Source organism: Eretmochelys imbricata, chromosome 16, assembly GCF_965152235.1.
Source record: "Eretmochelys imbricata isolate rEreImb1 chromosome 16, rEreImb1.hap1, whole genome shotgun sequence".
Taxonomy (NCBI): Eukaryota; Metazoa; Chordata; order Testudines; family Cheloniidae; genus Eretmochelys; species Eretmochelys imbricata.
This window is the reverse complement of record NC_135587.1, coordinates 7,397,128-7,409,856: the sequence shown is the minus strand read 5'-3', so window position 1 is coordinate 7,409,856 and position 12,729 is coordinate 7,397,128. Positions and strand designations below refer to the sequence as shown.

Below are 12,729 nucleotides of genomic sequence, written 5' to 3'. Positions count from 1 at the left end.
GGAGAGAAGCAGAGCGGGGCGGAGCTCAGGGGAGGAGGCAGAGCATAGGTGAGCTGGGGTGGGGAGCGGTTCCCCTGTGCACCCCCCCTCCCCCGTTACTTGCTGCAGGCAGCCCTCCCCACACCCCCCTGCCCCAGCTCGCCTCCGTGCCACCGCCCCCAACCACTGGGCGCCCTAGGAGACCGCCTAGTTTGCCTAGTGATTGCACCGGCCCCGCACCCCCAGCCTCATCAGCCTGGGGACAGGGAGGGTCTGTCTTTAGTTCTAGATAAGATCAGACAGGGATTTGTGTGTTTTAATGATCACAAAAACTAACAACGTAACAATGTAAACCCACAGGAGGATTTTAGATGAAACAGCAAATAACCTTTGTTAAAGGGAAGCTACCCCGAGACAGCAGTAGGGTGGTGGAGACGGTATAACACTGAGCTCTTCCAAACGTTTCCTGAGGCAGAGCTCCAAGCTTGCAGCAGAGCTGCTGTGACTGGATGGGATTGCACCCCTTGTAAGGACAAGAGGCAGCCTATGCGATAGTTATGCCTTTGGGGAGCTCAGTTGACGGTGTCACCTCTGTCGGGGGTTCTCAAAATATTGTGCGGCTTAGCCAAAGCACAGAGCTGGCACTTCTGTTTCTGAGTGCTGAAATACACACATTTCCAAAGAAGTGGAAGAGAAATTGCTGCTGATAAAAACCAGGTCAATATTTGAAAATTTGAAATGTCAAGACTGTGTAACGTTCTCTTATCAGGATGGAAAGATCAGCTCACTGCAGAGTAAGAGCTTATACTAAATATAATTGCACAGTGGTGAAATTATCACAAACTATAATCCCACTAATAAATTTATATCCTCAGTCTGTTCACTAAGCAGGTGATTTCACTACTCAGATGGTAGGGATGCTGCAGTTTGCCAGTCCAGTTACATGCCAATCAATTTAAGCAACAATGGAAGATCTATTCCAATCAGAACCGCAGGGATGGTGTAGGGAGAGTACACCCAGCAATAACTCTGCGATTACTGTTTGGAAGTTTAGACACTTAGTTACAAAAAATCAGTTTAAACCAAAATGGCCTTCCCCGCTACTCATAACCCAGAGCTAATCATCTCCTCCCTAAGTCCACAAATATTGAACGCTCGTACCACAGACTGACCCTCACTCTCTGCGTGACGCAGTTTAATGTTGTTTCGAGTTTCTCCCCAATACACGTAACAAACATGATAGGAACTGCAGCCCAGGGGCCGGATTCCTGCGAATCCCTCTGCTGCTTTACTTTACACACGTTAAACCAGTGACACTCTGTTGCTCTAAAAAAATTCATTTTCCGCTTCTGTATCCTTTGCCTAAGAAGTCATCGCTTTTTTGTAACCACATCCCAGGACGGGTTTTGGCTTTGACTGCGCTAAAGGGGGGTGCTCGGTCTCTAATTGCTTTAGTCTGCTGGGCAGCACAGGGCCAGTTCAATCAACTTTACAGCAAAGTCTTGAAACAAGTTTTGTGCCTCAGACCTTTTCAGTCACTGGCTGATTTTGATTCCTTCTGTGGCTCACCCCGGCTCAGCCCCATTTCCAGTGAGGAGATGGCGCTGTCTGAGGGCCAGCTCTTTAGCTGCCACTTTTAGCAAGCCAATGAGACAAACGGAGGCAGTTCTCTTGTGATTTGACAACTGGACAGCCGTTGTTCTGGGCGTATCTTCAGGACAAGAGAGTTCTTTACTTGAAACCCCAGTGTGGATTTTTCCAGTGTGCAGTTCAGACCCAATGAGATACCTACTAGGGACACCCTGTTTTTACTGACAGTGGGTGTTTTTTAACAAACCTCTTCATTTTCCTCAGGGGCTCTGGCCAGCCGCTGAGATGGCAAGTCCCCACCAATGACTGTCCCCTAACAAACAGGGCCAGCTTTGACTCTGCTCTTCAGACAATCTGGCCGCTTTCCTTGGACGGGTTGTAGACTTGGTCCAGCTCACTCCTCCAGATTACTTTTACAAAGGAGGGGATGACGCTGTGGGTGTCTTTACTCCTCCTTTGTAGACAACCCCATTCTGCAGCACAAACCCACATAGCGGGGCTGGCCATGCAAAGAGAAGTGGAGAACAGGAGGCTTCTCCCTGACCCATGGTAGCCAACGTTGGGTGATTACTTGCCCCTTACTGACTCCATCAGTTTGCCTCTCTTCTGCTCATGAAACTTTTATTAAAACAAGATGGAAATGTTATATTGTGTGTCTGGTTTGGGTTTTTTAAAAACCCGGGCCTCCTGCAAACAAGTGTCGACCAGAAAGTTGTCAAGAGACCCTCTTTCTTCTGGAAAGCCCTACTGAGCCAACGAGGGGCAGGTAAATACTTCACTGTTAGTTAAGAGGACGGGGGCAAATTGTCTTCATGGGTTACAGATGGGCCGTCATAAAGGTACCAAACGCCTAGACAGCCCACAGCAGACGTGTGTGTCAGGGCCAGGGAAAGGAGCTCTGAGCCAGGGGGTACAGAGTGGGCAAATGGATGGAGGTGGCTGATGCCCCTGCCATGGGAGTACAAAGGGCGTTGTAGCTCCAGGGGAGGGGGTTGTGAAGAGCTAAGTGACTGCCCAGCTGGCAGAGCGGGACTTGGGCATTGGACCCTCCCTTCTAGGCCATGGAGAGAACAGGAAGTTCTGCATTGCCCTCGCCATGCTCGGAACACTTGCAGCTCGGCATTAAGACAATGAATTTAACCCAAGCTCATGCTTCAGGACTTCAACCAGCCACCTTCAGGGCTCAGGAAGGAATTTCTCCCCCACTGCTCCCCATGCACAAATGGTCAGATGCATGCTGGGGATTTTTCACATTCCTCTGAAGCATCTGGTATGGGCGACAAACAGCTGAGATAACCACCCCTCTGCTGTGGTATAGTGACTCCTCTACTCCAAGAGCCTTGGCTGGCTGCTTGCCCCCATGTGCAGGGTTACACTAATGGCCAGATTTGGGGTCGGGAAGGAACTTTCCACCAGATCAGATTGGCAGGAACCTGAGTAGTGTTTTTCCTTCCTCTGCAGTGTGGAGCAAGGAATCTGTGGGCATCATCACCTGAATCAGTTTCCTGCTATTGCAGGGGCCTCGGTCCTCTCCGCCTGGGGCACATAAGAGTTTAGTCTCCTGAGGTTTGGAAAGGGGAGACGATATTTGGCTCTCATTTGGGTCAAACTGAATCTGGAGTGATTCAGCAGTGAGCTGTCTTTTCTCTCGAGTGGGTGATAAAGTAGGGCCCAGACAGGGTGAGTGATTTAGCCCAGCTCGTGAGATGCATTAGTGGCAGGGCTAGGACCAGAACCCAGGAGTCCTGCCACTGAGGTGCACTAGACCTTAGGGCTAGAGTGTTGCTGAACAGAGGCTGTAAGAGGAGGGCAGAGCCTGGCTGGAGCAGGAGGCCGATATCGGCGCAGCAGTGAGCATGGCACCAAGGAGCGGAGAGAAGGCAAGAGCAGCCTTGTGAAAAATAACGGGCACAAAATGCAGTGGGGAGGCCTGGTGGGGCAATCACAGATACAGCCCTGCTGGGAAATGGCCCCCTCAGTGCCCTGACGAGGGAGGGTCAGACCCAGACTGCTGTGAATTGGGGAAACTATGACCACGCCCAGTGGGGGAGGAATTGTGAGCCCTGCATCTCTCCCCAGTCCTTCGAGGCTTCTTCCTGGGGGAGCCAGGAACATGGGGGCAACGGGTCTGTGTGAGCTCCAGAGAGGAGGTCACAGCAGGAACCAAGCACCCATCATGACGCGAAAGGGGGTGAAATTAACAGGCTGTGAATCCAGAGGCAGGAATTCCAGTCACTGGAATACAGCGCCTCGCATGACGGGGCCAACCTGGCCGCAAGCTGAATGCTGATACTTACAATCCAAACCAGTCAGTTAAACCTTTTGTTAAGCTTGTGAAGTCAAAAAATGCTGTACCCAGGGGGCCGGCGCAGCCTTTCTTTAGCCCTCGGCCCTATGTGTTAATGAACCGATCACCTAGCCTGTGTTCTACGGGGCCGTGCCTCATTCAGGGCCCAGGACAGGCGGCGCTGGCTGAATGGGTTGCTAGTCAGTACCGCTGTTTACCCGCATTGGTCACGGTGTAGCCCCAGGCCTTATTTACTGCACACCATTCGAACCCGGCACGGCACGCAGGATTGTTAGTTTCCTCAGGGCTGTCTATGCTGCTCTCCTCATAGTTCTAGAGCTCTTCACACAGCATGATTAATTTTGCTTTACAACCCCCCTGTGGGGGGAGGGAAGCGTTAGCCTCCTTTTACACCTGGGGAACTAACACAGAGATTAAAGCACTTTACATGGGCAAAGCATCGCTTCCACTGACTTCACTGGCAGCTGGGAGGGCTCAGCTCTTCTGCAAATAAGACCCCTCTCCCCCTGGTCTCACACTGGGTACCACACAGTAGCCATCTCAGAAAATGTTGGTTTAAGTGACTTACCCAACATCATACAGGAGCTCTGTGGCACAGGCTTGGCTAGAAGCCAGAGCTCCAGGACAGAGCCCGTCCTGCATCTTCCTGCAGATCCTGACCGTATTCACTAAACACCTTCCAGCCTCTGCAACAAATGCAGCAGGGGTCTCACAGACACTAGCCTCCTCCCTACACAACCCTGATTATTTTCCAGCAGATTCTGTGCACTGAATGAGGCTGGGGTCCTGTGGGGATAAAATAGCATGTGATCATGTGATTAACATCTTTAGCACAACGTGTGCACAAAAGGGAGAGATATAAGGTTGCATGGCAAACCTTAATTCTGGCATTCCCCAACTTTTTTGAGTGCTTGACTTGCAACCTTCATGTTCTTTCAGCATGGCTGTCACAGGGTGGCTGGCCTCTTTAAGGGAAGTCAGGGCCCTGCTCAGCCCACCTGTAAGTAAGTAACTGCCTATGTGGCTTGCTGGCTAATGAGCCCCTGTACCTGACAAACTACCACCAAAGGTCAGTTAGAGAGGAGCTCCCAGGGAAAGGAACGTGGGGAAGATCTCGCTGCCAGCTGCAGGAGACGCAGCCTGGGTGCTGCTGGGAGGAGAGGTGCAGTCAGCCGGCAGGCCCTGGCTCCAGGGAAGGAATCCACGTGAAGATTGCCTGGCAGGTAAAGGGCTTGGATGAGGAACTGATAGACTCTGCTGGAGTCTGCTGCCCTGCTATGAACTCTGGTCTCTTGGATTTCCATTAACAAATCAGACCCCCAGAAGGGGGCGCTGCTCAATGAATAAAACTCCTGCTGAGCCTATTGACAGCCCGTAGTGGGAAATGAAGGCAGGGCACAGCCGCAGCACCATGCCTGGACGGAAGGGGGCGTTAGGGGGATGGCAGGTGCTCTTACCATTGCTTTTGGGCTGTAAAACTGGGATTGCACAACCACTGTGTGGAAACTAGTTTATCAGGATTGTTCTGAGCCACTTTGAGTTCCACAGTGCAGTTTTCCCTGCAAAGAAGCCCTTAGGTGAGGTCTGGCTATGCTCCACGTTCCCTCCAGGCATGAGATTCCTCCCAAGGGGTGGGGGCTAGAGTTTCTTAAGTGTCGCTCTGCCTGCACTGGCGAATGCAGATCATGGAGCCCCTTTACTTGTCTAATCCAGGGGCTCAATTCTGGAGCCCCCGATTCTAACACCAGGTGCCGGGCTCTTGGTGTGGCATGTTGTTCCTATATCCCTCTACCCGCCCTTGTTCCTGGAGTCCACCTGCACATCTTATGCAGGCATTGAAGCGGTAGGTGCAGGCTGCAGGGGCGCTGACAGAGCTGGGCACGGGGTGCAGCCATGGGACGGGGGTGGCAGGTCTAAGACGCACTGATGGGGTTCTGGTATGCATGGCAGAGCAATGCTACTGTGCCGTATTTCCACTGGTCCGGTGCTCTCACGGGCCTTCTTCTTTCCCCCTCCCTGGTCTGGGTTTCCAAGAAAGGGAGCCTGGAGGTTGGACCAACAGCCAGAGGGAAAGGAGCAGCCAAGAGAGCCCAGCAGCCCAGGTTCCTTGCCATTCACCCCTTGTGTAAACTGGGTGGGTCTAGAAGGCAGGGGAGGAAGAGCAGACCCACACTTTTCACTTCAGGACAGGGGAGGAAGGAGCAGTGTGGGCCCAGAGCAGCAGGGGTCCTTCCTCCTCTCTTGTGAAAATGATATCGGCCAGACACCCTCCCCTCTGTGAACTCTCCTGTGGGGCGAAGGAGAGCTGGCCCGGTCGCAGGTGGTGTCCCTTACTGGCTGTCCTTCCCCTGGGGGCAGGAAGACCATGACAATCGGAAGGGTTAGCCCCAGCATAAAGCACCTAGCCTGGGATAATGAGAACAATGGCTACGATGCAAGAACAGAGCCCAGGAGTTAACAGACCATTACTAAGGTTGCAAAGCATGCCAAAGTTACAGTTGCCTGTTCAACCCGAATCCCCCCCGCCCCCCAAGACCGTCTTTAATCACCTGCTCTCATGCTACAGTTTCCACAGGACCCCTGCCTCCTTCGGTGCCGGGGCTCACTTCAGGAACAGCCAGCCTTCTCCTCTCTGTGCAGTGGCCCTAGGCCTCTTCCCTGCACGCTATTCAGACCCTGCTCTGAAGATGAAATTACTAATTCATTTACACAGACAACCTTAGTTCAGGCTTTTCCAAACTTCCAAGCACTTGACTTTGCAACCTGACTATTCTCTCCACGTAGTTCTTGGGTAATATCGATGCAGGGCTCAGGGCGGGGGTCAGATGGCCTGATATGGACCCAGAACTCCCGCTAGTGCAGCGGTAAAGATGGGGGTGTCCTCTCTCCTAGTCAGTGAGGGTACAGGCTATTGATGCTACTGGACGTTTCACGTGAGCACTGAGGGCAGAACAGACCCCCCAGGGCAGGGACAGGCCCAGCAGCGTGACTGGGATCCTCCAGCCCACTCTGGGGGATACCTGCCTCCCTGGGCATTTACATCAGCCTTTCCCCTGCAGTAGCTGCCGCCCCCCCCCCACAGTGATTTCACATGCTACCCCCATACCTCCCCCTTCTCTGTACCCCCATACCTCCCCCTCTCCGACCACCCCTAAACTTCACTTTGTCCAAAATGTCCATTTTTAGCTATATATTTGTATTACTTTTCCAACCTTTGCTGCTCACACAAAGTCCGTCTGGGCTTTGCACACCCTACCTCCATCCCACCCTAAATCCTTCCCTGCACTTCCCCGAGCCTCATGAATCGGCAGTGGAGGGGACGTTCCTCGCTCCCCAGGAGTCGCAATGCAGCTCTAGCCCCGGTCACACGCAGTACAAGTCGTAAAGGAGTCGGGACGGAGCTCCAGGCTCCCCCAGCTATTCCATGTCGTCTCCATATTTGTTTCTCCTCATCCTCGTTTCTACATTCTCTGTGGGATCTGCACTGTGGAGATTTTCTGCAACAGATGAGAGAAAGCTATTTAGAACTCAGACCGGCCAGGAACGCTGATAAAAACACCCACCCCCCACGTGGTGTAACTCAGTGAGACAGCACACCAGGCTCTCGGGATCCCCAGCAGAGACACACCCGCACTCAGCAAGCAGTCCAGGGGAATCATTACGGCACCTGCTTTTGGGTGCGTTTCCCTGTGCTCCCTGCTGTCATAGTATCACCTTACAAGGTGATCAGAGACCAGCATGACCCCAGGACACTAATGTAGGGGGGTTCTCAGCCCATTCCATTCCATCCCATCCCCCAGGAGAGGCACTAGGAATTAACCCGAAACCAGAACCAAACCATCTCTCCCTCCTCAATGAGACAGCCCCTAACTTGGATGAGGACCTGCTCAGACACCCATGGACATGTCAAAAGCGTGGCAAATACAGGGGGCCTATGGGAGCCATTGCACTGCACTGGCTGCGTGCGCGGCTGCCTCGGGGATGCCTCTAGCAGTTGATCCACAGAGAGGATAAACGACCTCGCGCTGCTGCCAATTAGGGGGATTCTCCTCGAGCGCAAGAGCTGAAGGCCTGGAATTCCAGCCTGGGCTTCGTAGGTGTGTGGGATTTATACAGCAATTTTTGGTTAAACGACAAAGCACAAGATGCTATTGGAGCCAAGGCAGGACCCTTCAGAACTGGAGATGCAGCCCACGTGAAACCAGCCACACGGAGCCCCAAGTACAGCAGGTAACTGCTGCCTCAGCAGTGAATGCCTCTCACCTTTGGCCACTCCCTGCGGGGACTGCCCTGTCTCCAGGTAGATCCAGAGGTTGGAACACTTCCGGGTCTCTATCCTGGTCACGGCGTAGCTGGCGACTGAACCTGCAACTGAAAGCACCAACAGGCAGGGGTGTTTCCAAGTCCCATGGGAAGCAAAGGTGTCCCAGCAGGTGGGGTCCTGCTCTCTGTAAAGAACAACTGGGGCTGCGTGAAAAGGGCTGTTGGTTTCTGAGCCGCCTTTTGCTCACCCGCGTGAACCAGGAGTGATCCCCAGGAAGTCCACCGGTGTCACTGCAAACATGCTCACTGGTTGGGGGGGAGGGTGAGCGCAGGTGGCCTGAGTCAGTCTGAGCACTTTAAAGGGAAGCAGGGATTTCACTAAATCACAGGTGGGAGCGAGGATCCTTCTCTGGTAAGACAGAGCTGTGAGTCCTGTTCCTGGCTCTCGTGAGCTACAGGCAAACCCCAGGACCTTGGACTGTTAAGAGCGTAACATGCCTGCCCCGCCGATGGAACCCCTGGGGGATGGGGGCTGCCTGAGAGGCCCAGCGCGCATTGAGGACTGACCTACAGACAGCAGCACGTTCCACTGCAGGGGGTAGGGCAGCTTCTTGTTTATCAGCTTCTGAAGAACGAAAGCTGCTCCGATGCCTGTTAATACGAGACCCGCGTGAGTGTGGATGCAGTTACTGCAGCTGACCTCTCTGTTGCAGCTTGCATGCTCCTCCGGGCAGGGGCTGCATCTCCCTCTGGGTTTGGAAGGTGCCCGGCACACGGTGGGCACCACCGCAATCTAACAAATGGCAGTGATAGTGCCTTCCATCCAGAGACCCCAAAGCACAGAACAAGCATTCCTAACGCTACAGTACAGGGATCCCTTCAGCCAACACTGAATGCAGCCCCTCCAGGGTAACAATTTAGGACAGGAAGTGAAGAATCATAGAACTGGAAGGGACCTCGAGAGGTCATAGAATCATAGAATATCAGGGTTGGAAGGGACCCCTGAAGGTCATCTAGTCCAACCCCCTCATCTAGTCCACTACCCTGCACTCATGGCAGGGCTAAGTATTATCTACACCAGTGGTTCTCAACCAGGGGTCCATGGCCCACTGTGGGGCCATGAGCAGGTTTCAGGGGGTCTGCCAAAATAAGCCAGAGAGCAAGGCCAGCGTTAGACTCACTGGTGCCCGGGGCTGATGCCGAAGTCTGAGCCCCACCACCCTGGGTTGAAGCCAAAGCCTGAGCAACTTAGCTTTGCAGGGCCCCCCAGGCACTTGTCCTGCTTGCTACCCCACAATGCCAGCCCTGGCTTTTAATCTACTGGATATGCAGAAAAAGAGTCGTGGCACAGGGGGGCCGTGGAGGTTTTTATAGCATGTTGGGGGAAGGGGGGCTCAGAAAGAAAAAGGTTGAGAACCCCTGATCTAGACCATCCCTGACAGGTGTTTGTCTAACCGCTCTTAAAAATCCCCAATGTTGGAGATTCCACAACCTCCCTCGGCAATTTATTCCAGTGCGTAACCACCCTGACAGTTAGGAAGTTTTTCCTAATGTCCAACCTAAACCGCCCTTGCTGCAATTTAAGCCCATTACTTCTTGTCCTGTCCTCAGAGGTTACGGAGAACCATTTTTCTCCTTCCTCCTTGTAACAACCTTTTATGTACTTGAAAACTGTTATCATGTCCCCTCTCTGTCGTCTCTTCTCCAGTCTAAACAAACCCAATTTTTTCAATCTTCCCTCACAGATCATGTTTTCTAGACCTTTAATCATTTTTGTTGTTCTTCTCTGGACTTTCTCCAATTTGTCCACATCTTTCCTGACATGTGGCACCCAGAACTGGACACAATACTCCAGCTGAGGCCTAATCAGAGCGGAGCAGAGCGGAAGAATTACTTCTTGTCTCTTGCTTACAACACTCCCGTTAATACAACACGCTTGCGAATATCAGAGCCAATTGCAGCTGCTTGTAGGGGGGCAGGATGCAATAACCCAGCTGAAAGTGGCCAGGTTAATTCCCTGACTACTGCAAAAGTCCCACGGGATGGAAGATAGTTACACATGGATGAGACTTTGCTTTGATTTCTCCTCCACAAGATGGCAGCCCGTAGTGCTAGGCTGGGGCACTGGGGGAGGAGTGTCACTAGCTGAATCACTCCTGCGGTGCCCTGCCTTTCCCACGGACTCTCACCCACGTACCAACAGCCCCAACCCAGTTTGGCCTATAGCTCTAATGGGAGCATGGCATGTAGTGCGAGGCCTGCAGGCTCGGCCCCGGGGAGGAGTCACACTGAGCATCTGGGCTTTGAACTGGTCCCTCTTGCAGTTCCAGCTAAACCCAGCAAAACTCTGCAGAGTCAGGGGGACGGGGAGGAGGGCAGCCCTTCAGAGAGGAAGATGCCCAGAGCTTTGGCTCAGACCCCAGTGCTCTGGCCGGTCCATTGCTGGGAGCTGGATGGATGCAAATGGGCAGTCTGAGAGCCAACGAGCTGGGGGAGATGGCTGTTCGTGCCCTAGACCCTCAACCTGGCCTCTCCCTCCCCAGGCCCCGTGATGCCCAGTGGCCCCAACAGGTTGTGTCTGCCTGCAGAGCAGCAGGCGGGCCGCCCGCTGCACCCTACCTGTGATAAAGGTCCCGATGCCCTTCATGAACGCGTGGGACTGGCACAGAGCGTATTCCTGCAGCCCCTGGAACAGCAGCAAGGAAAGGGAGTTGGGGGCAGCAGATGAGACGGTGTGAAAAGGACAAACAAGGAAACCCTGGGCTCGAGTTTCCTCCCTCGCTGGGCCGGAACCTGCTTCTCCTTGGGCCCCGCATTGATCCGCCCACGGCGACCCCCAGGTCCCTCTCGCCGAGCGGCCCCGGTACCTGGCTTCTGCCCCAGCCACCTGCCCGGGGAGCTCACCTGTCCCTCCCGGCGTGCATCACCCGCCTGCTCGCACCTGCCAGCGGCCGGCTCGGGGACCCAGCAGTCTCCTGTCCGCTAACGTCCCTCAGTGCCTGCAGGGGCAAATCCTGCCCCCGCCCCGCTACTCACTGCAGGACACCTGCACCCGGCCGTGCCCAGGGCAACGATAGCTGCTCCCTGCCCTACCTCTCGGAGCCGGTCCTGCCCCCGGCCCCTCACCCCACAGCTGCCCCGGCCCCAGGCTCTGGGGACGGCCCGCTCGAGCCCGGGGCTGCTGCCGAGCGAAAGGTCCTGGCCCGGGCTGGGGGCAGCGCACAGCCCCGATCTGCTCCCCGCGAGCCCCCGGCCACCAGCCCCCTCCGCCGCGGGACCGTGCGCCCTGCCCCGGGGCTGCTGCCGAGCGGAAGGTCCTGGCCCGGGCTGGGGGCAGCGCACAGCCCCGATCTGCTCCCCGCGAGCCCCCGGCCACCAGCCCCCTCCGCCGCGGGACCGTGCGCCCTGCCCCGGGGCTGCTGCCGAGCGGAAGGTCCTGGCCCGGGCTGGGGGCAGCGCACAGCCCCGATCTGCTCCCCGCGAGCCCCCGGCCACCAGCCCCCTCCGCCGCGGGACCGTGCGCCCTGCCCCGGAGCTGCTGCCGAGCGGAAGGTCCTGGCCCGGGCTGGGGGCAGCGCACAGCCCCGATCTGCTCCCCGCGAGCCCCCGGCCACCAGCCCCCTCCGCCGCGGGACCGTGCGCCCTGCCCCGGCCCCTGCCCCGCCGGGCCCCCCCCTCCGAACCCCCAGGGCCGGGGCTGAGCCCCCCCGCCCGCCTGCCCAGCCCGGGCCCTGCCACCGACCGGGTGTTTCGCAGCCACGGTGTCGTCCACCCGCGACAGCCCCAGGTTCACCATGGCCGCAGAGAGCCCCTAGACCGCGCCCCCGGCTCCCGGCGCGCCCTGCCCGGCCTCCGCCCCGGCTGCCAGCCCGGCTCTTCCTGCTTCCTCCGGCAGCGAGAGAGCGCCCGGCCCGGCGAGCAGCACCATCTGCAGGGCTGGCTGCCCTGGCCACGGCTCTGCCCCGGGGCCGTTCTCCTCTCGCCCACCGGCCCGCCCCGGGGTGCCCCTGGCTGAACCCCAGCGCGGTCCTGTGTGTGTGTCTACGCGTGGGTGCAGCGTGCGCTTCTGTCGGCGTACGTGTGTCTCTCCACGGGGATGCATCATGCGTGTGCACTTGCATGGGTGTTTTGCACGTGCGTGTGCATACGGGGTCTGTGCATGCTCGTGTGTCTGCCTGTGTGGGGGGTGCATGCATGCCGCTGTGCGTGGGTGGGTGGGTGTGCCCGTGCTCCGGAGATCCCCGAGACTACAAAGCGGGATACACATAACTGTGCAAAGGGGAGGGGTCCCACTGGAGTCCATGGGGCTAGCGGGCTGCTCATTGTTAAGCGTCTCCGTAAGCCCTTGCAACGACCTATGTTAGACTCGGCCTTTGTGGGAGACGTCGCCCTCTACTGGTGTGCGGGGGTGACCCTCTGTTGGCGGGCTACGTTTGGCACGCTCTGTGGGCGAATGTGGAGGCGTGAGGTGTGTGGGTGTGTTTTTGTGCAAGCGTGTTTTTGCGTGTGATGCCCCCTGGCCCCCTCTCTGTGAATGTGTCGGGTGTCTCCTGCCCGTGAGCGAGTGCATGGGTGGGGGAGGCGAAGCC

At 56.1% G+C, this 12,729-nt stretch overlaps 1 protein-coding gene across 1 annotated transcript; it reads right to left on the bottom strand.

The window, feature by feature from the left end:
- Window positions 1-7,058: 7,058 nt before the first annotated feature.
- On the bottom strand, window positions 7,059-12,009 carry TMEM141 (transmembrane protein 141). Its single transcript, XM_077835952.1, has 5 exons — window positions 11,883-12,009; window positions 10,760-10,826; window positions 8,708-8,791; window positions 8,141-8,248; window positions 7,059-7,374 (listed from the first exon to the last, which is right to left on the bottom strand). Exons 1-5 carry the CDS (start codon window positions 11,934-11,936, stop codon window positions 7,295-7,297), a joined length of 393 nt encoding a protein of 130 aa, XP_077692078.1. The 5' UTR covers window positions 11,937-12,009; the 3' UTR covers window positions 7,059-7,294.
- Window positions 12,010-12,729: the final 720 nt, after the last annotated feature.